The sequence below is a fragment of the Orcinus orca genome, chromosome 18, assembly GCF_937001465.1.
Source record: "Orcinus orca chromosome 18, mOrcOrc1.1, whole genome shotgun sequence".
In the NCBI taxonomy this organism is placed as follows: domain Eukaryota; kingdom Metazoa; phylum Chordata; class Mammalia; order Artiodactyla; family Delphinidae; genus Orcinus; species Orcinus orca.
Window position 1 is genome coordinate 54,283,363 of NC_064576.1, and position 26,704 is coordinate 54,310,066.

General features: G+C 42.8%; 1 protein-coding gene across 2 annotated transcripts in view; it reads left to right on the top strand.

Annotated features, from left to right (window-relative positions):
- Positions 1-924: 924 nt before the first annotated feature.
- Positions 925-26,704, top strand: part of DGKH (diacylglycerol kinase eta) — a 184,812-nt gene continuing 159,032 nt past the window's right edge. The window contains exons 1-2 of one of the 2 annotated variants that reach the window (XM_049701208.1): positions 925-1,056; positions 8,047-8,271. In XM_049701208.1, coding sequence (XP_049557165.1) covers positions 8,080-8,271 — 192 coding nt within the window. In that variant the 5' untranslated portion in view covers positions 925-1,056; positions 8,047-8,079. The other variant, XM_004274557.4, reaches the window with a different exon arrangement.

Below are 26,704 nucleotides of genomic sequence, written 5' to 3' on the forward strand. Positions count from 1 at the left end.
TTTCATTTTGTTTTAAAAATGTGTGAATATATTTGACATGATTAGGGGCCTTGGGAAGATGCTGACAGAAGGAGCCTGAAGGTCCAGGAGACGGAATAACCTGTGAAAAGCCATTCTTGGATTGGAAATAGACGGAAACCGTCTTCGATGCCAAAAAGATGATCGGAAACGCTGTGTGAAACGTTGTTTTCAAAGGGCGGGACGAGGTGACTTGCCATTTATTGAGCAGTCACTGCCAGTCCCTTCCCCTCTAACTTGAAGGTAGTGCTCGAATAGGAAGACAGATCGACTCCTTAGCAGGGTTTTTTCCCCATGAAACCGTTAATCATTAAAAGTGAATAAAAGAAGTACTCCCTCAAGCTTAACCCCTCTTGCAGATGCTAACCCACAAACGTCACAAACGTCACAAAGAATAAACCATCCCTAGCGCAACTGGTTCAACAGCGGCTGTGGAATGCAGTTATTTCCCTCGCTCTGTCGAAGTCGGTTACTGTCCAGCGTGATTTCGTTCAAGCCTCAGCGCCCAGAGGAGGGGAGGTGCCTGCCGCGCGGGCCGCCGGCGTCTGAAGGGAGGCGGGCACTGGCTGCAGACACCGGGAGAGGGAGACTCGGGGAGAGGGGCGCTGGAGGCGTCTCCCGGGACTCGCAGCCACCGCCGTTCCCGTCGCCAGCGCATCGGCCGGCCCAGCCCGGGCTTTCCCCGCCGCTCCCCGCGCGCCCGGCTGCGGCTCGGCGTCGGTCCCCGGGGGAGGCCTCTCCTGTCCCCACTGCCGCCCGGTGCCCCTGACCACCCGGCGGCCGCTTTCGGTTCCGCGCCTTATAAGGCCTGACAGGGGGGTCACGTGCGTCCCGGGCCGCCCGCCGGGAGGAGGGGGCGGCGGGGAGGAGGGGCGGGAAGCGGAGAGGAAAAGGGGAGGGAGCCGGGGGCGGAGGAAGGAGCGAGGGGCGGATTCTGCGGCCGTGGGAGGCGGTGGTGGTGGCTGCGGCGGCGGCGGCGGCGGCGGCGGCGGCGGGGAGCGGACCGCTCGGAGCTGGACCGAGGAGGAGGAGGAAGAGGTGGAGGTGGAGGAAGGGACCGGCGCGGGGGCGGGAGAGCGCAGCGCGGCGGAAGCCGGAGACGGCGGGAGGGCCGGTGGCTGGCCCCGGGCGGGAGCCGGGGCGGCGGCGGCAGCGGCCGTGAGGACCGCGGCGAGGGAAGCGCATCCAGCGGCCCCGGCGGCGGCGGCGGCGGCGGCGGCGGGGGCCCGGGTCTGCGCGCTCGGGCGGCCGGCGGGCGCGGGCCGGCGCGATGGAGCCGCAGCACGTGCGCCCCGCGCCCGGCGCCCGCAGCCCGGCCTGGGAGGAACCGGTGGGTACAGCGCCCGCGCCCACCCCCTCCCACTTCTCCTCTGTTCCCCACCCCCGCCTCCGCCCGGGCCGGGTTCCGTTCAGGAAATGGCCCGGGATGAGGTCCCCAGCTGCTTCCCAGCCGGGACAGCGCTTCCTCCGCCGCCCGGGCTCCTCCTCGCGCGCCTCCCGGAGCGCCTTTGTCCGGCCAGCCGAGACTGTCCTCGAGGGGCCGCCGGGCGATCCTCTGACCACGGCCCTCGGAGGACTGTTTCCGTGCTTCATCGACTTCTCAACTTTTTACTTGATTTTAGAGCGAGGAGGGTGGGTAGGGAGGGGGAAAGGAGAAACCCACTCTGTGGGTCCGCGTTCATGGCTCGGAGGAAACCGGTTTTCCCTCCCGAGACCGCGCCCTGGGCCGTCACCTGGGCGCGCAGGTTCCTAGAGATACGCGCTGGCTAGGCGGATCGCGGCTTGAAGCCCAGAACCACGCCTCCGCCTCGTGTTCGCCGCTAAAGCCCCGGGCTTTTCTAGGGGTCAAGGGGTTTGCCAGGGATGAAGCGGGAAGCTGACCTCGATTTCGACGAGGATTTTCCCTGCCCATACAACGCAGAGGTCGGGTAATTTTAGGGGCCAGAGTAACGTGTGCGTGTGCGTGTGCATTGTGTGTGCGAGGATAAGGATCAGGAGCCCGGGGGGCTTCGGATTTGGTCCCTCAAACTCCAACTTCTTTCTTCCAACTCAGTCAGAATCACCTCGCATCTCTCCAGTGATTCTACCCCGAAACCCCCGTCTCGCTCAGAGCTCTGTAATCCTGTGTGGGCTGCCTTTTCCCTGGCATCGAATTTTGGCTTTCTACGTCCTGCCTCGATGTTTGCTACTCCGCCTTGGTTGAAATTCTTGAACCTATTTGAAAAGCCTCGTCCGAAATTTCTGGCCTCATCAGTATTTTGTTCAACATGTTCGGATGCTCTTTTCCCAGGGACTCTGCGTTATCTGCTCAGGCTGGCCCCCTGCCTGTTGAGAGCTTCTAGGTCAGGTGCTAGGCTTGGTTATTCTTTTTTTTTTTTTTTTTCTAATATGTACACTCCCAGCTCCTTCAACTCTGATCCATCTGTATCTGCAGCTGTCTTTGCTTTTGTAAATCTGAACATGTTGTTAGGTTGCCAGTCTACTCGTATTTCTTCTATTGTGGTTATGCCTGGGGATTAAATTATTCTTGAAACTAAAAACAATTCAGTTTTGGAGTTTAAATCAAAGATCACTGAGAACTAAATTCAGTGACCTGGTTTTGTAACTTTTTTACTTTTAAACTCTCCTATGTGAAGTCTTTTTTGAACTTGCGTACTTTAAGCCAACACCAATCACAATGAAAAATACTTTAGGATGCTGATGCCTCAACTACTTTGTGCCTAGAAAAACAGAGGAAGACTTTCATTTTTGCTTTACTTATAGTGACGAAAATGAAAATGTTCATTTATTAGCCTTTGAAGCTAGAGCCCGAACAGAAATACGTGAATGAATTGTGACACTTTGTCCAGCTGCAGAATTCTCCTAAAAAAATTAGGTTTATTTTCTTTAAACACTGAAAGCCTTTTTATTTACTCAACAGGTATTTTGTACAGCACCTACTATGTTCCAGGACTGTTGGAGCTGACAGCACAGGCACAAATCCTTAAATCCTCACAGTGTTCATTCTGAGTAGACAGAATGTCTTGTTTCATACATATTAATAGTTTACATTCAGAGAGTCCAGAAAAAAAATCTTCAGAGATCTCATGTGTGGTATAAAATGATACTTTTGACAAAGTGATTTTATTTGAAACCCTGTGGCCAGCTATGTCTGACACAAAGTCTAAGAACTAATAAAGGGGATTCTCACTTAATTTCTTAGAAAAGTTATCCAAATTACTGAAAAGTGGCATATACAAGAAAAAAGAAGGGGTAAATTAGGGGAAATAGAGTATTTAAATGTTAATTATTTCAGACGTGTGGAGCTAAGTGGGGAAATACCAACTTAATCTAAGTATGTTGAAGGACAGTTTTCCTTTCAAAACAAATTTCATCAAAATCAGGGATTCTTGAACTTTTCTTGGATCAGTGATCCCTTTAAGAATCTAATCAAAACTATGAACTCTCTTTCTCCCCAAAATGTACGCATGCAACATACATATAAAAATTTAATAACATTTCAAGGGAATCACAGAATTCCGAAAACCGAATCTGTGGACCCTCAAAGACCTTGGGTTAAGAACATCTGCTTTGATCTGGACTCCATTTTGCTGTCATTTAAAATCTGTTTTTTAAATTCAAATATAGGCAATTTTAATACTTTAAAAGTATACTCATTTACATTTATGAAAAGGAGTATTCAATATTGAACAGGCAGTATTCACAGCACACAGATCCTGTTGCATTATCCCTTACTGTATATGCCAGCATACATGTAAGGATTTACTTTCCTTATCCTTTTTTGTTGGACCCCAAAATGATGTGATTCTACATAGAACTATTCTGACAGAAGAGTAAACATAGTTATCAGGAATCGATGCTGAGTAATAATAAAGAGAACGGCAAGTCTAACTTGAAATGCACCCATGTCTGGAGCTGAGAAGCAGCTGCTGGCCATCGTGACTTTTTTGTACATGGAGATGAAATGAAGTTATTTAGTTAAGTGAGGGCATTTAAATAAACTGTTAGCCTTATTACTACTCCACCTAGGGCACTGGGCCTACAAGAAGATAAATGTTAGCATTCAGGTGTCTGTGTATTTTCTTTAATGCTAGGTCTGGAATGTAATGAAATCAGTGGAAACAGAGACATTACCTAAATTTCTAATTAATTAAAAAATACTTTGGAAATAGGTGGGTAGGAAGATATTTAGCCAAGCAGCCCTTACTTGTAGATAATATCCTGGGGGAAAATGGATAGTTAGAATTCTAGCCAGAACTTAGAAGAGTGTGGGAGTATTTACAAAGTAGTTCTTAAACAGTGCAGGGATACTAGAGTACATTTTACTTGTTAAAATTTATTTTTATTTCCAAATGATTTTTATCTAGTTGGCTCTGGTGAAACTATTCAGAACTACTGAAAAATTAGGAAGGGAAGAGTTTCAAAGGAAAAAGGGCCAAAACATAACTGAGAGTTTACAAGTATATTTATGTATTAAGTCTAGACGGCCAAAGGTTTTTTGCCTTAGGTACAGTGATGAGCATATGTACATGGAATTGATATCACAATTAATTTTGAAATCTTTTTCGTTGAGGTAACAACTAAGGAAATTTTAATGAAGTTTTGAATGTTAAATTCTAAATGTGGAATAGTGTATTACGGAAGTAGTTTTAAAGTTTGAATGAAAGCAGGTCTGTACCTGTTCAACCTGCAGTGTTCTTTGCATGGTTCCCATTGATTAGAAACTTGAGTCCTAGAACCTAACTCTTTTTAAAGTGCCTATGTACTTGGGTTCTTCAGAATATAAATGTAGACTTATTTATGTTTGATATAATATTTAATGTAAAACCATAGAACATGAGATTTAAAAGTTGTAAATGGATATTAAACCTCTTGTTATGAGTAGTGATCAATAAGAATGTAATTCAAAAAATCTCTATAGATATTAATATGTTAATATTCATAAAGTTGGTATCAGAATGAGAATTGGCTCTAACTTATACATCTTCAATATAATAGTTCTTTTTTTTTTTTAAATGGGACAGAAAGCCCTATTAAGTAGAAACCTAAACCTAATTTAGTGGTAGCTTCTATTTCCATTTCTTTTTGAATGTAGTGTCTATGTGGCTTATGTCCAAGTTTGTAATAGTGTGTTTGTGATATGTTGTGTTCCAAACAAAGATTTCAAAGTAATAATAAATATATAAGACACATCTAAGAAATTATTTGAAAATGTGAAAACACCAAGTAAGGAAAAATTCAAGGAAATCTTGTAAATTAAAGAAATAATGTAATATGCCACATATTTGAAATTTGTTTTAGTTGCTATTTTGAGGTACATTAAAATGGTTGCAAATATTGAGCTCTTGACATTGCTATTATATTTCTAAGGGAAGCGAAGTGCATTACAAGTATACAATATACAGCTTAAATATTGATTCTGGAAATTTTGCAGATAAAACCTGCGAAGTTGCTAGTGGGTCAGCTACTTTAAATCTGGGATTATTTGAAACAGTTCCTCAGAAGAGATGATTGAAGAAAAGAGGGATTTTCACGAGCTGCCTTTTGTGGGAAATGATGCAACATTCCTTCACTTGCTTACACAGTATTTCACTCTGAGTATGTGCTAGGGAAATTGTAGAGCAGGGATCATTTATTTAGCATGAGCAGGCTAAGACTGGCTGTGCTTTCAAAGTCACAACCAAATTTTAGAACTTGTTACAGGAGTCTTTGAAGAGCAGGGATAACTGTGAGGTTAATTTTTTATGAAGTAACGAATACCTTTACTTTGAAGCATTAATTGCCGAGCTTTTGCACGGGAAGCTATTTTAATATTTTTAAGCGATCAGTGTTTGAATCAAAGTGAGAAGTGTATTCAGTCTTCTTTTTAAGATCACAGAATAGGCATGGACATTAAACAATGCCTTTTCCTTTAATCACTCTTTGCCTGGCTTCTGGAAAATGTTACTTATATAAAATTTTAAAGCCTAAAGTGTGAACAGAAACATATTATAATTGACGAACTTTTGTTGTATGATGTGGTAAGGTGAATAGAACATTAGAATAAGACACATGATTTTGACTTTGGTCCCGCTTGTGACTTTGGGCCTCAGGTTCTTTACATTAAAAGAGAGGTCTGAACTAGGTTTAGTCTTTCAAAAGGCCCTTTACTAGGCGCTCTTATTTACATTGTCAGACCATTGGACTTGTCAGTGACCAAACAGTTGGGTTGGGATAAAGGCCATTATTTTGATTTTTTTTTTCTCTGAAAGAATTCCCTTCTCAGCAGTACGTTCTTTGTAGATATAGAATTGCATTTTTACAGAGCCATAAGGGCTCTTAAAGTTTATTTTCCCACCTCCTTCCCTTCCTAAAGAAGACAACTGAGGCTGGAGAAGTAGCCTTTATCAATTAGTATTACCTGGCAGCAATCTCCTGTCTTTGCACATTCAAACTAATCAGCACATTTTACATTTCAGTCAATTTAATCTACCGTGTGGATAGACAAGTAGTATTAGGATTGCATATTGCTTCTTAAAATCTCTTAGAACTGTTAGTTCTGTCACAGCAAATTATTGAGAGTAAGACTGAAACTAAAAACAAACAAACAACAACAACAAAAAAACCCAAACTAAAACATCCCTCCCTTAGTCTGGAGGACCCTCAAAGGTCATGTCAGTTGAAAAAATTCGAATGAACCCTGAAGGGCACGAACACGCTAAAGAGACTGAATGCTTTCCTTAAGTGTGAAGAGACTGCATAATCTGGCAGGGACTTTTTGCCCTACTTAAAAACATAGCTAACACCAGTTTGGAATTCCCTGTGGACGACAAGAGGAATCTGTCATTTTAGTCTCTTCTCCCGGAAGCCCTCCCACACCTACAAGGGTTCTTTGGCACGGGGCGTGCACAACGCACCGCGAGGCTGCTATTCCCAAGTGTCCGCTCAACCCGCTCGCGGGGGACGAGCTGTGAGCGGTGCCTGCCGCCTGTTGATCCCATTTCCTCCTGCTCTAGTCCGGGTTAGGGAGTGGCTCTCCCAGGACTTCCAATGTTTTCGTGCTCGGGCACTGGTGTTCACACGGCTCCAGTGCATTGTTTTCTTCCAGGCAGTCTCGGTTAGCGCTTCAGCTTAGATATTTATTTTGCATTCTGTCGTCTCGGGCTGCGGGTACTTGCTTGTCTCTCCACGCCCTGGCCAGTTTCCTGTTAGCCAAAGGGATCGCTCTTTCTGAACCAAAAGTTCTCAGAGCCGAGTGGAACCTCCCGGAAAATGCTCTTCTCTTCCGTGTGCGCCGGATGGGAGTGGGGGTGGGCCAGAAACTAAAGGCCACGGTCGGGAGAGCTGAAAGGACCCGAACCCCTAGGCGGAGGCGGGAGAGGTACGGGTCAGCCGAGAAGGGCTCCGGGGTCCGGAGACAAAGGGGGCAGCGCCCATCCACCTCGGGGTCGGAGGGGACTTTTACTCGTGGGAACTGTGCGGCGAGGCCCAAGTGTCTCTGGAGAGATTCTGGGTCCAGGAGGTGGCGGGAGCACCCAGGGGAGCCGGGAGGAAGCTAGGTTCCCTTTCTACTCCCGGGGCCGTTCTTGCCGCTGCTGCCCGGGAACCGAGGGAGGGAGCCTCGCTACTGCCGGGCCTGCGGGGATGGGCTGCGGAGGCTTCGCGTCTCCCCCGCCCTCCCGTCCGTCCTGGGGACCCCAGACCCTAGGGGAAATGGGAGGTTGTCCCAATCCCTCTGTCGCTCCCATCCTCTCTACCCGCGCCGGTTGTATTCCGGGTCAGGAACCCTGTAACATCCCGAGGCTGGGTGCGCTGGCGTCCCATTGGGCCTGGGTCCGTGTCCCCTGCGCCCCACCGCGGTCGCCACTCAGGCGGGAGCGGAGCGCGGGATCCTGGAGGGCTCCGGCCGCGGGAGGCGTCTGGTCCCCGGCGACCCTTCCCCCGCGGGGCCGGCTGGGGGAGGGGAAGATGGCGGCGGCGCCTCGGCGCGGGGCTCCGGGCCCGGCTCGAGCAGAGCACACCTACTGACCACCGCCGCCGCCCCCGCAGGGCGGTGCTGTGTCCCCGCAGGAGTCGGAGAGGATGGCGGGGGCCGGCGGCCAGCACCACCCTTCGGGCGCCGCGGGAGCAGCGGCCGCCGCGGCCGGCGCTGCGGTAGCCCCCGCCACTGCCTCGGCCGGGCCCGGAGAGGATTCGTCCGACAGCGAAGCGGAGCAAGAGGGACCCCAGAAACTGATCCGCAAAGTGTCCACTTCGGGGCAGATCCGGACCAAGGTGAGGCGGGCCCAAGGGGAGCGTGGAAGGCGGGAGGCGGCTGAGCGGGGAAGAGGAGAGTGGGCGCCTGGGGCGCAGGGCGATCCCGGGAAAGTGTGGAGCCGAGGTGAGGGCGGGGCCTGGGCCCGGAGGCGGGGCCTGGGGGAGCCGGACGGCGCGCCGCAGAAAGGGATTCCCGGCCGGCGCGCTGGGGCCTCCAGGGTGGGTTCCGGGGGAGATGGGTGGGCAGGGGCGGAGAAGAAAGGAACCAGGGACCGTGGGAAAAAGCGGAAGCGCTGTTTAGAGTTCCCACTCAGGGATCTAAAAAGGAGTGTTTCATTTTTGGTACTACCTGCCGTGCAATGGTTCGGTAGAGTGCGTTGCGCAGGGAGCGAATTGCAGGCTGACCAGCCAGAGCTGCAGTGAACTTCGCCACCTTCCCTTCCCGTGGGCAGCAGCCTGCCTCTCCCTGGGCCACTCTGAGAGGGTGGATGGGGAGGTGACACCTGACAGTCCCTGTGCCCCTTTGCTGTCCTTTGGTAAATGATGCTCGCGGTTAACCGCACCCTAACGCGGCACAAACAACAGACCTCGAGTTAGGTTCCCGCTAAGTGCAGTGTTCTTATCTTATCGACACACCCATGGTTAATTTTAATAATGAAAAGTAACTGCTTTGTGTCACGTGGAGATTAGCATGCTGTGCTACTCTTTATGTAGCAGGTACTGTTGACCTGTGAGGGCTCAAAGTTGAGAGTTTTAATTTGATTTTATATGTATATATAGCAAATGCTTACGACTGACTGAAGGATTATTTATACACTCTAATTTTCATCATACGGTAGAAATCATCACGCGGAGAGTCAGTTTTCACGGGGGGACTTTAACGAGGAATTTGAAAAGGGAACCAATAAAATCATTGGATATGTGTGCTCTTTAAGAATAAATTTGCAGAAGTTAATTCATTCTATACCTATTTTTATGAGAATTTGTTTTCTAAGGTTAATGGACCCATATATGAAAATAGAACTTTTATTATATGTCTGTGGATTCATGTTTGCACCTGCCTCCTTATTTTATAAAATAAATATGTATAAGCACACACACAACTGCTAACAAGCTGCACTTAGGGAAGAGTCAAAGATGCTTCTTTTTTTTTTTTTTTTTTGGTACACGGGCCTCTCACTGTTGTGGCCTCTCCCACTGCGGAGCGCAGGCTCCAGACGCACAGGCTCAGTGGCCATAGCTCGCGGGCCCAGCCGCTCTGCGGCATGTGGGATCTTCCCGGACCGGGGCACGAGCCCGTGTCTCCTGCATCGGCAGGCAGATTCTCAACCACTGTGCCACCAGAGAATCCCAAAGATGCTTCATTGTAACCTCCTTTTAACGGTGACATTTTTAATTTAATATAATTTTGATAAATTAAGGATATGGAGTTTAATGTATTTTTAGAAGATTAAGGCTAAACAAAATAGGGACTTTCCTAACAGAGAGTACCTTTAACATTTGAAATCTTAGTTAAAAAAAAAAGTTCCCCAACCTGTGTTAATAATGGGCAAAATGGCAGGTTTTAAAAAAATGGTATTTTTATACATTCAACTGAAATGGTAAAAATTCCATGTATACTTACATCAAGATTGACCAGTAAATTTATACTGTTTGGAAGAAAATTTAGAGATAACTCTAATTTGAATTGAGTAAAGTCAAACAACAAATTTGTTGGGAGTACCACTAAAATTTGAAGGGTTCTTGAACTCATGATGATAGCTACGACTATACTCTTTAAATTTGATATTATCTATGGTTTGGGGTAAAGCATCTATATCGAGACTAAGAGTAAATTCAGAAAGCATGTTTATTCTTGGTTTTCCATTTAACTTTCTCACAAAAATATTTAGCACATAATGTTTTGCCATGATTAGGGATAATTAGTGATCATTAAATGAAATGTTCCTTAAATTTCTAAAGATATATTGAATTTCAGAAGTTCTGTCTTTTATACTAGCTTATACAAGTGCATACAAGTTCATCAACATTATCATATATGGACACATGAAATCAGGGCCTAAACTGGCTGAAACTGGTGGGCCTTGTCCTCCCTGCCTGTCCCAACCCCCCAATCCAGACTGTTCATCTCTGCTACAGATTTCATCAGTTACATCTCTTAACCACAGGTACTGATTCTCAGGGTTGAGGGCAGGACAGTGGACAGAATTCATAGAATGGGAACTGCTAAATTTAACTGTTGGTTTCCAGTCTTCAGTTATGATCCAGATGAGAGTTAAGGGAAAAGATCTTTAGAAAAGGACAGACACTCTTGATCCCTTCCACAGGTGTGTAAGATGGAGGAGACTGGAGGAGAAGGAGGCCCTGAGATTAGCCCAAGGCTTAGTCATATTTAAGACAGCAGGAGCTTGTATATTCCGAAGATAAACCAAGGGACCACTAGGTGTCACAAGTTGTGATTACTAATGGTATCTTCTGCCCTGGTTATGTAGCAGCCTGGGGTGGTGTTTGTGGCACACGCACACGTATTTACACGCACATATCCATGTGCTTACATATGTCTGCACATATATGCTCTCTCTTTGGAAAGCACTTATATACAGACATACAAAGGGCCTACAGCAGAGTGAGTTGTGCATAGAGGTCGTAAGTATTTCTTAAATGAATGACTGTGTATATATTACATACATACATATAATGCTTCATATATATGGGTATTATTGTTAAAATGCAGTACTTATTTTAGTGTCCTTTAAGATCCTTAGGATCATAAAACTGTTTGGTGTCTAGTTTAGGTTTGGAGTGAAAAACAGCCACTAACTTAAGTAATTACCTTATTTGAAGTGAAGTGAAGTGAAGTGTTCCTTTTTGTGAATGCTGGTTAATGTTTTAAATAATTTGAGTGTTAGTGAAGAACCTTAAGTTAATTGTGGCATTTGGAAGGTATCCAGACTTTTCTTAATTGAAAAAGTAACGTGTGCATATAATAAGACGTTCAGACAGTGTGAGAGGATATTGGTGATGGTAGAGTATCCAGTGAAAAGTAATCTTCCTCCCACGTTAGACCACATAGTCTCTTTCTCAGAGGCAATTGTTGACATTTTCTTGGTGTGTTTCCAGAAAATTTCTATGTACATACAAGGATATATATGTGTGTGTGTGTGTGTGTGTGTGTGTGTGTGTGTGTAAATATGTAGTATTTAAAAAATACTAATGAGAACATTCTCTACACATTCTGCATCTCGTTTGTTTGAAACATGGAGATCATTTCTCTAATGCTTGACTATGACTACCTCATTCTTTGTAATGATGGCAAAGTATTCCATTATATTAGGTTGAGCTAAGTGAAGTTGCTCTGTCAGTAGGTCAAAATGGTAGAGAGTAGGGCCGGGAGGTGGGGAAAATGGGGAGAAGTACACACTTTCAATTATAAGATGAATATGTTCTGGGGATTTAATGTACAGCATAGTGACTGTAGTTAATAATACTAACTTGTGTATTGTGTACTTGAGATTTGCTAAGAGAATAGCAAAGTATTCCCACCACACACACACACACACACACACACACACACACACTCTTAGCTGTGAGGTGATAGATATATTAATTAACTTAATTGTGGTAATCATTCCACAATGTATATGTCTATCAAATCATCACATTGTGTACTTTAAGTATATACAATCTTACTTGTCTGTTATACCTCCATAAAGCTGTTAAAAATGGTCCAACATGGGAAATTTCATATGGTTTAACCTGCATGTTATGTCATCATTTAATTAACCAGCTCTCTATGAAAGGAAATATGGGCTATTTTAAGACAACACTAATCTCAGCTTTTTTGCAGTGGATACGATGTACTTTTTTTTTTTTTTTTTGCGGTACGCAGGCCTCTCACCGTTGTGGCCTCTCCCGCTGCGGAGCGCAGGCTCCGGACGCGCAGGCTCAGCGGCCATGTCTCACGGGCCCAGCCGCTCCGCGGCATGTGGGATCCTCCCGGACGGGTGCATGAACCCGTGTCCCCTGCATCGGCAGGCGGGCTCTCAACCGCTGCGCCACCAGGGAAGCCCACGATGTACTTTTTAAATAAAGAATAAATAAGACTGGCATGCCTTTTAAATTAGTGTGGTTTAATAAAATGCTCATGTACATTTTAGTACCCTTGTCACATTCTCATATTGTATGCTCTTTGTTCCCGTTTTCATTTCCCATTTTTTCCTCCTGTTTCTTTGCCTTGCTGTCATCTCTACTATTTTTCTCTTCCTCTGTTTTTCACTTTTTTCCTTTCTCTGTATTAGCTAAATGGAATCTCAGGTAGTCGCATTTGCTACCCAGGTGCTAAACGCTAGATAATTTTATGGGTGCCTCGATTTCCCCAAAGGAAAAAAAATCACTTATATACAAAAGTTTAAATAGTGCTGATGTGGGGAAGCCAAAGGGAGCTGTAACTCATCAAATCTCTTCCTCTCTCTTTACCCTTGGCTGTTATCCCTAAATTCTTAGTCTTGTTTCAAGGAGAAGCTTGATTTTGCATTCAGATTTACTATTGTAGAGAGTTTCACAGGTGTTTGCTGGGAGTGAGACATTCTGAAACAGCACCGATACAACCTCAGACCAGCTTGGTTTTGAACATGCGTGTGAAGGACAGTCGGTTTGCTTTTTGTTGGCCCATGAATACTGTAGTCTTTCATTTTGCAGCAAATGGCTGGAGGAGCATTGGTCAGGCTTATAGACGAGGATTGTTCAACCGTCATAAGCCAAACAGTGTAAACAAGTGGAGCCATCTCAATGACTTTTTTTCACACTGACTCATCTTGGTTAAGGTCTTGAAGCTTCATGTGTCAAAAATATTTCCTAATTTGGTTTATTATGCTCGCATTTATTTTTTTGACATTTATGTCTTCTTACAGTTAATTTTAATGTCCATAAATGGGTCTCTAAATTTAGGTAAAACATACCTAAACACTGGAAAGATATTCAGAACTTTGCAACATTGTATCTGGATTAGGACATCTCTTTCAGCCCCTTAAAAGAATAACCACCACATTCTTCAGTTGGTACCTTGGTTTTACTTTAACACAAAGGATGTATAAATAAACTCTTATATCTTTATGGTAAGGTATAATCAATATGGAACTATTGACTTGTATTTTTCACTGCTTTATGAGATACAATTTGTGCGATTAAAACATTATTTTTCACCATAAACCTTCGATAGAGTAGATTAGGGAAGACTTGCTCAGTGTTTTTCAGGTTGTAGGTGGCAGCCCATTAGTGGGTCATGCTGATTCATGTCCAGTATTTAAAACAGAAACAGAATAGATTCAAAAATACTATTTAAGACTTTTAGCCACAGTTCTGCATGGAAACATTGGATTGGGTAATGATCCAAATAGGACGGGAAACAGAAACAAGGCCAGAAGATTGTTAAGAAATAAAGTGATATTAACAGGTTTATTGTTCAGAAACTCAACATGATGTGAAAGGCAAGTAAGAGTTTTTACATTTTGATAGGTGATGAGCAGGAAGATACCTTGAATTAGAATAATTATCATTCATCTAGGCAGAAATCAGCTAACTTTTTCTATAAAGGGCCAGGTAGTAAATATTTTAAGCTTTGTGGGCTGCAGTCTGTGTTGGAATTACTCAGCTCTACTGTTGTAGTATAAAAGCAGCTATAGATAATACTTAAATACCTATAGGAAGCTGAAATGTGGTATATGTGTGGTATATGTCTATATGTGGTAAAATGTGGCTACATTTGTTCCAATAAAACTTTATTAAAGGATGTTAACATTTGAGTTCATAATATTTTTATGTGTTAAAAAGTATTCTGTTTTTAAAAAAGCCATTGACACATGTAAAAACCTTCTTAACTTGTGGGCTGTATACTATCAGGTGCCAGAAGTATATATGGCCCATGGATTTGTCTTGTGGGCTGTAGTTTTTTGATCCCTATCCTAGGTGATGGAAAACGGTTTGCAAAGCACTACAAAGTTAAGGTGCTGTGAAATGCAATCAGCGTTTAGGGGACCAAAAATAGCTAGATTTCAATCCATTTAAAACCCTCATCTTTGTAGAACATTTTATTTTTAGCTTGGTTTGCGTCTTTGCTTCCATTTTAATGTGAACTAAATATAGACTGGAAACTCTGAGTCTTGGTACACTAATATATGGTATAACAGCTTTCTTTCCATTTTGATTACAAGTTAAACATGATATCCCATTATTAAAGATAAGAGAAGTAATAGCTAATTTACTAAACCTTTACATATAACTTAAGATGCATTATTTGAAGGTATCTAAATTTAGAAAGCTTCCAGTTAGTTTAAGGTTGCATGTTTGCTATTGTGGTGAGAGTGATGGAAGGTTATATGAAACTACTGTTGTAAATGACTCGGGGCTCCTTACTGTTTCCAGGGTACAGTGTTTCACTCATATTGGATTTGTTAGGTTTTACTTGCTCAGGAAATACGTATATAGCAAAGGTTTTAATTAAAGAGAGTTTGTTTCATGTCTAAAAATAGACCTTTGAAAAAGACCATAACATGTTCGTTATATGTCCATGCCCATTACATTTTCCCTTGGCAAATTAGTTTGATTTTGTTGGGTATGGAGTATTTTTTTCTGTGAATATTTAATTATTTGAAACACATTTGTATTTTTGATTTGGTTAAGTGGCTTAAGATGGTCAATAGCCATTGTTGATAATGGCCTTAATTTAAGATTCAATGTACATTGTTTCTACTTTAGATTGTCACTTATTTTTTTCAAATTCAAATGAATATATATGGCAATAATTCCTCCCTGCCTCCCCCTCTTCCCCCGCTTTTTGTTAGAAGGATATTGGGAAGACTTGTTAGCCTCTTGTTTTCGTTTTTAATTTTTATTGAAGTATAGTTGATTTACAATGTTGTGTTAGTTTCTGCCGTACAGCAAAGTAAATCAGTGATACGTTTACATATATCCACTCTTTTTAAGATTCTTTTCCCATATAGGTCATTACAGAGTACTGAGTACAGTTCCCTGTGCTATACAGTAGGTCATTATTAGTTATCTAAGCCTTTTGTTTTACACCAAGGAAATATGATTAACTTTATCATGTGTGGAGCTGGAATCTCTAACCTTCTCACTGTGCGGTTTGAATACCAGGACTTTCTCAAACCATCAGATTATAATTTAGTATAATAAAGCTTTTTTTAATAAAGCTTGGGGCATTTATGTCAGAAATTTGAAGATACCTTTCTCCTTAGCATTTTATTGTTTACAGAGCAGTTTTATATACATGATCTCATTGAACAGTTGCTTAAAACCATATGAATTTTACAACTGATAAAACTGAGACCAAGTTTGAACATCTGCCGAGTAAATGGCAGGGTTGGAACTCAAAAGCAGGACTTCGAAACAGTGGATGGCTTCCAAACGTCTTCTTTTAAGTCCTGTAAGCTTCTTGGGTTTTGAAACTTGACATCTACAGTGTACAAGTATGGATGTATGCGGGCGTCTCCTTACCTCTCCTGCCTCTTCTCCTCTCCCCTAAATTCCCCTCTCCTCCCCCTTCCCTTCCCTCCTCCTTCCTGCCCAGCCCTTTATTCGTTTGTTTAATCTGTGAACGTATCTGTGACCAATGTTTTAGGTATCCTAATGCCTTTTTGCAATCGAAACCTCTGTTTTTAGTGAGAGGTTAAAGAGGGTATGTTTGAAAAGTGAATTGTGGAATAAAAAATTTCAGCTGAAATTTATATTAATTTTAATTACTGTTGGGCAAATCATGGAATCGCTTTGAAAATGTCTTTAGAAGGACTAATTTAGAAGAAATGCTTATAGGTATCTAACACTTCAAATAGATTTTCAAAGAAAACTGTTATTTTCACTTTTATAAGGTAAGATGCTATTTTTAAAAGGTCATGGTATAGCGCTAAAAAGAATTATATAAAGTACTTTTCCATTGGCCTATTAAGGCATAGTTGAGGAAAAGATATGAGTAAAATTTATTTTTAAATAAAAGGCTAAGGAATGAAAATGACATTTTGAGGGCCCGATTTTCTCCATCTGACTCTTTTTTTTTGCGGTACGCGGGTCTCTCACTGTTGTGACCTCTCCCGTTGCGGAGCACAGGCTCCGGATGCGCAGGCTCAGCGGCCATGGCTCACGGGCCCAGCCGCTCCGCGGCATGTGGGATCTTCCCGGACTGGGGCACGAACCCATGTCCCTTGCATCGGCAGGCGGACTCTCAACCACTGCGCCACCAGGGAAGCCCTGACTCTTTTATTTAGATTAAGAAAGGGTTCCAGGGTGTATACCTGAGCAGGCACACTGTTTTGAGTGGGATTATTTGTACAAACTCATATAGTGCTTTAAAATTATGTTATAATATTATATGTATATATGAATATATACTATCTCCGTGGTTTGTGAAGCATAGTGGTAAAATGAACACCTGTGAACCAGCTTTGGAACGAGAACATTTTCAACATCACGCATCTACCTGTGTGCCCCTTGTCTTTTCTACTCCTTTGTTGCCCCTCAATTCATTCAAAAAGATATTTATGGTGTCCATGTACTGTCATAGGTGCCAGGGATAGAGCAGTAAACAAAACCAAAATTGATGAAAACCCCTGCCCTCATGGGGCTCACATTTTAATGCAGGGAGAATTTATAACTTATAAATATGTAAAGTGCATAGTATATTAGAAGGTGAGAAGTGCTATAGAGAAAAAAAGCATGAATGGGAGCGGGGATGGGGTAGGAAGGGGAAGGTCTTCCTGAGAAGGTGACATCTGAGGAATGACCTTGAGGAAATGAGCTACGCAGACCTCTGGCGGGGGTGGGGGGGGAAAGAAGTCAGGCAGAAGGAACAGAGGCTGCAAAGATCAAGAAACAAGCTACAACAAGGAGGCGGTCTGTGGGGCTGAAGTGGGGTGGGGGGATGGGAGTGGAGGGGAAGCAGGTGGAAAGCTAGAAGTAGGTTAACAGTAAGGTAGTGTAGGGTTCCTTGCTTGGGGTTCATGCATTCCATAGTCTGGATGGGCTTCAGAGGGCTCCCCAAATTTTGTGTCCACGTGTATGCCCCTCAGAAGACTAAAACCACTGATTTGTAGAGGGGAATTGCAGGACAGGCAATAAAAGACAGATTAAAAAAATACAAACACGAACTATAACCATCTGTTGTTGTTGTCCTTTGGAGAAATGCTAAAATTAGGAGTGGGTTCAGTGCAATGCAAGGAGAAACTCCATTGGACAGCAGGGTCCCTTGGGGCAGTTAGGTAGTGTCGGGTTTGCTTCTCAGCTATTCCATGTGCAATTAGGTGACCTTCACCATGTTACTTAACGTGGCAGAGAATGCTGTGCCCCTCAATATCTGGGTTCCCCCTGTCCTTCCTGGCCCGCTTTTAGACTTCAGTTCCCGCGTGCAGATAGGTGGGGCTGTGTAAACTGAGTTTGGGCCGCTGGAATATGCGTGGGCAGGATGTTTGTCACTTGGCTTCTGAAGCCATTTGTGGGACTCTCCATGCTTTGTCCCTTCTCTCACGTGCCAGACGGATGTCGATTATCCAGTGGAAGGAGCTTGGATCCCTGACTCATAGAGCAGAGCCTCTGTGATCCTGCCCCCAAGCCTCATTGGCCAAATTGGATCGTGACACAAAAGGGAAATGGACCTTTACTGTGTTAAGCCCCAGAGATTTGGGTATTGTTTGCTACAACAGTTAGCATACTCTTAACCAAGACACTTCATTTCTCTGAACTTCAGATTGCTCATTTGCAAAATAGGGATAGTGATTCTGACCTCAAAGGGTAGGGATGAGGATTAAGGAAATACACAGTATGCTTTTGTATCCCTGATGATTATAATTCTTTTCCAAAACTGGTATAAAATCCTGATAATGCAGTTGTTCCTGATACACGTGCCTTCTAAATACTGTAATCAGTAGGCTACACAGACCGCTGTCCTTTGTTGACTATTTAATGGACTTGATAAAACTATATATATAATTAATTTATTAATTTTTGCTGTGTTGCGTCTTCGTTTCTGTGCGAGGGCTTTCTCTAGTTGTGGCAAGTGGGGGCCACTCTTCATCGCGGTGCGGTGCGCGGGCCTCTCACTATCGCGACCTCTCTTGTTGCGGAGCACGGGCTCCAGATGTGCAGGCTCAGTAGTTGTGGCGCACGGGCTTAGTCGCTCCGTGGCATGTGGGATCCTCCCAGACCAGGGCTCGAACCCGTGTCCCCTGCATTAGCAGGCAGATTCTCAACCACTGCGCCACCAGGGAAGCCCAAAACTATATATTTTTACAGACCGTTATTTTGTAATTTGGAAAACTGTCTTTGCTACCGTGCAGGGCCCTTTGGACATACGAAAACCCATACTGCCAGAGCAGTGAAGATGTGCTCCCTCGATGACTTTCATGAGGTCCAACCTTGTTTCTAGAGTAAGATATGCTACAAATGTCTTAGGAAAAAATACTTTATTAAGAACAAATGACCACTTGGAGGTGGTAGTGGAGATAATTGGCCAGGTAGGCTTTTAGGTGCATCCGTGGCCACATCTGCTTTTATCCTGGACTGATCTTTACACCTTCCCTTTCTCCCCTTCCTCAGCCCCAACAATCTGGCTTTTGCCCCAGACACTTCATGAAAACCTCTTTTGCAAAGGTCACTAATGATCTAATTGCTAACATCCAGTGGTCTCATTTTAGTTTTCACTCAACTGTGTTCCTTGCAATTTTGACACTGTTGACCATTTTTTTTTTCTCACGCCTTCCCCTCTTTTTTTTTTTTTTTTTTTGCGCTACGCGGGCCTCTCACTGTTGTGGCTTCTCCCGTTGCGGAGCACAGGCTCCGGACGCGCGTGCTCAACGGCCACGGCTCACGGGCCCAGCCGCTCCGCGGCATGTGGGATCCTCCCGGACCGGGGCACGAACCCGTGTCCCCTGCATCGGCAGGCGGACTCTCAACCACTGCGCCACCAGGGAAGCCCACGCCTTCCCCCTTTTGCTTTCAAGGTTTAATCCCTCTTATCTTTCTCATTAGCTTTTATTCCCTCTCAGCCTCCGTCCTTGATTCCTTTTGCTAATGCTGAATGTGTGTGTTTCCTAGGATTCTCACTCTCCTTGCTTTTCCTTGGTTGATCTGATCCATTAGGTTAGGCTTTGACTACCAGCTGCACCCATCTTTCTCCAGCCTGTGCTCTCTCCTGAGATCTGGACCCTTTGCCTACTAGACATTTCCTATGGTGGGTCCTGTAACCGTCTCAGCCTCAATATTTTCACAAACAGATTTAAATACACAAGCTCCCCGCCTCCCTGGCCACATTTTCCTCCATTATTTTTCTAGGAAGGATTTGCCTTGTAGTTAACTCTGATTTTTTGTCTTGCTGATAATATTCATTAATTCATTTGCTTTTAGCAAATATGCATTCAATGCCTACTATGGCTAGACCGAGTGCCAGGGCCTGGGGAAACAGTGGTGTATAAAGCAGATACAGTCCCTTGCCTCGTGGAGCTCAGTTAGCAGTCACCAAGTTTGGTCAATTGTGTATTTTCATAGATTATCTCCTTTAATCCTCATAATAAAACTAAGTAGGTAGGTACAAATATTATCCCCATTTTAGAAACAAGGAAACCAAGGTTTAGAGAAATCACTTGCCCAAGGTCACCCAGCCATCAGGCGACCTGCTGGATGCCTGATTTAACTATTATGATATATAGTACCGTCCCTTTCTCTACTGCTTGTATCTGTGGTGAGTTCATTCCTTCCTTCCCATTTCTATTGCTGTTTCCCCAACCTTCACTTAACCTTTATAATTTAGCATTTGGATTTTTGTCATGGATTTCCTCTCTGGTCCCTTCTCTGCTACTCCTCTGCCAGAGCTATCTTTATAAAAGAGAAGTATGATCGTAATACATTTTGCATCAACTCTTAGTCATTACCCATTACTGGTGGGATAAAGTCTAAATTTCTTAACATTGCTTCCTAGTTCTTTCTCAGTTTAATGCTAAACTACCTTTCTATTCATTTAATCATTATTTATTGAGTACTGTTGTAGTTGCTGGAATGGCAAAATCACGTAAAAAAGCCTGCTTACTAGAGCTTGTAGTCTATTGAGGGAGAAGTTAATAAACATGTAAGGAAATATATATCAGATGTTCATAAGCATAATTAAGGAAAATAAAACAGGATAAAGGGAGAGGGAGTGATGGAGCGGTGTGTGTACAGATGAGTGTGTGCAAAGTATTTTGAGTGAATTGGTCCAGGAAAGACTGTCTTTGATGAGGTAATGTATATATATATATATTTTAACATCTTTATTGGAGTATAATTGCTTTACAATGGTGTGTTAGTTTCTGCTTTATAACAAAGTGAATCAGGTATACATATACATATGTTCCCATATCTCTTCCCTCTTGCGTCTCCCTCCCTCCCACCCTCCCTACCCCACCCCTCTAGGTGGTCACAAAGCACCGAGCTGATCGATGAGGTAATATTTGAACAGGGATCTGAATGAAGTGACATGAGCCATGCAGATATCTGGTGTCAGAGCGTACCAGGCAGAGTCACTACTGTGGTCTCCAGTCCTGGCCACTGTTGTCCTGTGGGCAGTCACGCCAAACCCCTCTCTGTTCCCAGAGTCAGGCAGGTGCTGTCACACCTCCAAGTCTTTGCATGAGTTATTCCATCTACCTGGAATGCCTCCTCTTTCCTGTTTCTCTGCCTAATTTATTTTATACCATCATTTCCCCACATCTCTGAAAATATTTGAAGTGGTTTACATTCAGTTCTGTGTATCAAGCTTAGGTAAAACGTAGCTAGGAGTGTAGGACCAGAAGGAAGCTTAGTGGATTAGTCTATAGAGCAGAGACTCTGCTCTCTCTTTCTCTTTATAAAATATAATATAATATAATATACAATGTATAATATAGTAATGTTTTATATATTATACACAGTACATAATATGCACAACACAACATATAATTTTATAACACTATATTATGTATATTATATAATATATAAAGATATGTTGTATATTTATATATAATATGATATATATATAATTACATTTTATAAATAGAATAAAGATAAGCTGTAAATTTGGCCCCAAGCTTCATGGCAGCCAGAGCAACAGGATCACTTACAAAATGTTATTGTCAGTGGTGAAAAAGCCCTCTAGATTTTAGCAGGAAAAACCGTTTTTCTAGATCCCAAAGAATGTGTTGTGTCCTGCCAGTCTTCACGGGGTGGGTTACTAAGGGGTGAGGTAGACACTCCCCTACATCATAACACAAATGCTAGAGGTGTCCTTACAGCGTCTCCCCTTTTAAGGTCCGGACACGATCTAAACGGCAACTTCATGACAGCAGTTCTGGAGGGGATTTAAGTAAGGCAGTTTTAGTTATGGCTAAATCCAGGCATAAAATCCAAAATATTTTTGAAGATTGAATAAATGGCATGTACTTCAGACAATACTCCTGTTAAACTGGGCGTCTGCTGAAATACTTTCAAAGTATTGTAGCATCTCAGGTTATCCGAAGTTGTTATTTATTTATTCAGGTGCTATTGACAAGAGGGGATTGAGTGGTATGGTTTTAGCTGATCTAGAAAGAAAAATCTGATGTTTCTCGGTGGTTCTCCACTTCATATCTTTAATAAAATGGTTCTACATCTAGGTTTTTAAAAACTATATTTGCAGTGTTTTATGAGTGCAGTGCAGAATATTAAAAACATGTATACGTTTTAGGAAAATTATGAGAAGAGTGTTGACCTCATGGACCCCTGGAAAGGTCTTGGGGACACTTTGACAATTGTTATGTTTGCACAATGTATCTGGACTGATTTTTTTTTTTTTTTTTGAGAGAGCGAGCCAGGAGGATCTCTGGAGGAAGAGCAGAACAAGCAGAGGGAAAAGCAAATGTGAAGGCCCTGAGGTGGAAACATACCTGAGACAGTCCAAAAATGTTAGGAGGCTGAGGGTGGCTTGGAGCGAAGTGATGGCGGGGGGAGTAAGTAGCAGGGAAGACCCCAAGAGAGGTCAGGGGGACGACAGACATGTTGTGATGATTTTCATGAGACAATATACATATTTAGCCTGGCGGCTGGTACATAATTAACATTTAATAGGTGCTAGTTATTATAGTACTATTAAAGGAATACAGTTGCAAGTTTGATCTTTAAAATAAAAGCAGCCTCTAAAACAAACTCTTTAGAAGTAGGAGAGACATGGAGCCACAGGTAGAGAGAGACCTAGGGCTCAAGTGAGGGCTTCTTTAAAATAGTGAAATGATTCTTTTTTTTAGGAGAAAGAAGAGAATATTGGTGGTCTGAGGAGAATAATCCAGTTGAGAGGGAAGATTAGATGATGCAGGAAAGAGAGGAAAATTCCTGGAGCAATGTTCTTAAATACGTGTGGCAAGATGGGATCTTGTGAGTAGCTGGGAGCTCCTTTGCTGGGAGCAGGGCAGTTTATCCATAGTATTGGGTAGATGCAGTGGTAAGCGTTTCTGGAAGTTCTTTTCTGATTCCTTCAGTTTTCTTAGTGGAATAAGAAGCTGGGTCCTCAGCTGAGAAGATATTAGCGATCTGAAGAGAGAGGAAAAGGTATGAAATACTTGAATGGGGAGAGTGGGAAAGTGAATGGAGTAGAGAAATATGGTGTGAGTATCACGTGGCATTTAGGGCACACGTGAAGTGAGGGGCCGTGAGTTTAAGGTAAGCACTGCCAGCCTGGTATGGGACCATGTTTGGCTGCAAGGGTATAAGCACGGAATAAGTGGAGAATTGGATTAAACCAGGGTTAAGGTTTGTCTCTGTAAATATGGCAAAGCAAGAGGGGATGGGGAAATTGAGGGTGGATACTGGAGGAGAGATTATCATGACAAGCCCTGGCATTTGTGTTAGGTATCCAACGAGTGCTTGAAGCAGGTCCTAGGAAGTAAGGGTGGGACCCAGCAGCTAAGGAAGGGTGGAAGGGAAAATCACTGCAGAGTTAAACTTTAGTCATTCAAATTAAAAAAGAAGAAGAAAGAAGATAAAAGAAAGACTACCAAAAGAAGCTGTCCAGTTTTAATTATTTTAAATATGTTTTACAGATGCATTACTAATAGGTTTTCCTGGGGAAATCGTGAGATCATGTACTCACAGCTTGTGTCCCTCCATCAGTAAAGTACAGAGAATATTTTATGTAGAACATGCAACAAACAGTTCCTCAAAGAAATAAATAGATCTGGTTTGGAATTCTTTAAAATCATGCAAATGAAACCCTAACATGCATGAAGTAACCCATGAGTCCCAGTTCCAGCTCTTATTGGTTAACTTACAGGACCTCTCTAAGCCTTGGTTTCCTTGTATTAAAGCTTTTGTGAGGATCAAGTCCTTAGCTCAATGCCTGGCACACAGTAAATGCTAGTAAATGTTAGCTATGTTATTCAAGCATCTTGAGGTGAATGGCCCTTTTTCAAGAAGGTGCCTCTGTGCTTACAAGTATATAAGTGAGTGAGGTGCTAGTGAAATCTTCAGTCACAGTGAAAAAAATGTCAGGCTTATTCTGCCTTTGGCATGCCAGAGCTCAGAGCTGTTTGATTGTAAACCTTTTTGTTAAGTTGGGAAGTTTACAGAGATTTTATCATAAATCTAGTTAAGATTCCACAGCAAAGGGAGGAATGTTGAAGGAGGAGATTCAACTTTCCCCTGGTACCACTTCTGCCTTATCATCACCCATACCTGTCATAACAGTTCTAAATTATTCCCATTTGAGTATTCATGGTCTTTCCCCTCCTCCTCTTTTTTTTTTTTTTTGCGGTACGCGGGCCTCTTACTGCTGTGGCCTCTCCCGTTGCGGAGCACAGGCTCCGGACGCGCAGGCTCAGCGGCCATGGCTCACGGGCCCAGCCGCTCCGCGGCATGTGGGATCTTCCTGGACCGCGGCACGAACCCGTGTCCCCTGCATCGGCAGGCGGACTCTCAACCACTGCGCCACCAGGGTAGTCCTCCCCTCCTCCTCTTAAAGAAGAAGTACTCTAGCTTGTTGGATCAGCTTCTTCATTCTCCTTGGTTATGGAGCAGGAGAGTAGATATGATGAACCGACAGGAAGAAATTCCCTATACGGCATCAGTACCTTAAGGGTCTTACTATATGTGTTATAACTGAGAGGCTGGAATGAACAGCAAGTCACATGCGCTTGGCTTTGTTCTTAAAGCAAAGTGTGAGCATGTGTGAGACATTCCTTGGGAAATATGAGGGCAAAGGAAGAGGACTGGGGTCCTATGAGCAAGTAAGAGAAATAGCCAGTAAAATATGGGTCACTGTCATCATTGTGACTCCATGTATATCTACAGGCTGATAAAGCCTGGGGACTTGACGTACACTTTAATCCACCATCGATAGTATACTATGAGCATGTTATATGTAAAATATTTAAATTATAAAGCAGGGTACACCCATGTTCATGGCAGCATTATTCATGGAAGCCAAAAAAACGGATGGATGAATGGGTAAACAAAATGTGGTCTATACATACAGTAGGACATTAGCCTAACAAAGGAAAGAAATTCTGACACTGCTACAACATGGATAAACCTTGAAGACATTATGCTAAGTGAAATAAGCCAGCCACAAAAGGACAGATGCTGTATAATTCTACTTACGTGAAGTCCCTAGAGTAGTCAAACTCAGAGAAACAAAAAATAGAATGGTTGGTTCCAGGGGCTGGAAGGGGTGGGGAATGGGGAGTTAGTGTTTAATGGGTACAGGGGTTCAGTTTTGCAAGGTGAAATCGTTCTGTGGACGGATGGTGGTGATGGTCGCACAACAACGTGCATGTACTTAACACAACTGAACTGTACACTTAAACATGGTTAAGATGGTAAATTTTACATTATGTGTATTTTACCACAATTAAAACAAATTATAAAGCAACCTTCACAGGAACAGCCCACTATAAAGTAAAATACTAATATTACAAGAATTTTTTAGTGAAGCACTCAAGAAATGTGCAGAACATCAAGACAATTATGAAAACATCAGGAAAACTATGAAACTTTGCTGAGGGACAAAAAGAATTCAAATGAATGGTCTAAGTTTCACCTAATTTATCTGTAAATTTTACACAATTACAAATACATTTGCTATTGGGATTTTGGCTTGCTGAAATGATCTGAAAGGTCATACAATAATATCTAGTTACATATTGAAAAGGAAGAGTAATGAAGTGGGCCTTAACCAATCAGATTAATTAAACTTAGCACAAAGCTACAAAAAAATTAATGTGGTTTGATATGGGAATAAAGTGGGAGATCAGTGGAACAGAATAAAAAGTCCAGAAACTTGCCCGTAAATATATAAGAATATATTTTACTATACAGATAATATTTCAAGTCAGTGGTGTAAAAGATGGATTACTCAGTAATTCCTCTTGTGGCAACTAGCTCACCATTCAATTAAAAAAACTGGAAGCCCAATCCTTACCTCACGCTATGGACTACATAGTTTCCAGATGGGTTAAAGATCAAATTTATAATAATTAAATCATAAAAGTAATAGAATACATAAACGTAAGTAATTGCAAAGTCTCAGGGTTGGAGACAATTTTAAAATGTGATACTAAGGAAGAAAACAGAAAGTAAAAGCTTGTTGAATCCTGACATATTGAAACTCACCATGAACCAAGTTGCAAGGCAGATGATTTCCCAAATTACTCCTGTGTTTAGCTAGAAAAATTCTCATTCTGAAAAGGGAACCCTCCTACCCTGTTGGTGGGAATGTAAATTGGTACAGCCTCTATGGAAAACAGTATGGAGGTTCCTTAAAAAACTAAAAATAGAGCTACCATATGATCCAGCAATCCCACTCCTGCGCACATATCTGGAGGAAACCATAATTTGAAAAGATACGTGCACCCCATTGTTCACTGCAGCACTGTTTATAATAGCCAGGACATAGAAGCAACCTAAATGTCCATTGACAGAGGAATGGGTACAGAAGAGGTGCTACATATATACAATGGAATATTACTCAGCCATAAAAAAAAGAATGAAATAATGCCATTTGCAGCAACATGGATGCAACTAGAGATTATCATACTAAGTGAATTAAGACAGAGAAAGACAAATATCATATGATATCGCTTATATGTGGAATCTAAAAAAAAGGGTACAAATGAACTTATCTACAAAACAGAAATAGAGTTACAGATGTAGGAAACAAACTTATGGTTACCGGGGGTAAGGGGGAGAGGATAAATTGGGAGATTGGGATTGACATATACACAGCATTATATATAAAATAGATAACTAATAAGGAACTACTGTATAGCACAGGGAACTGTACTCAGTACTCTGTAATGACCTATATGGGAAAAGAATCTAAAAAAGAGTGGATATATGTATACGTATAACTGATTCACTTTGCTGTACACTTGAACTAATACAACATTGTAAATCAACTATACTCCAATAAAAA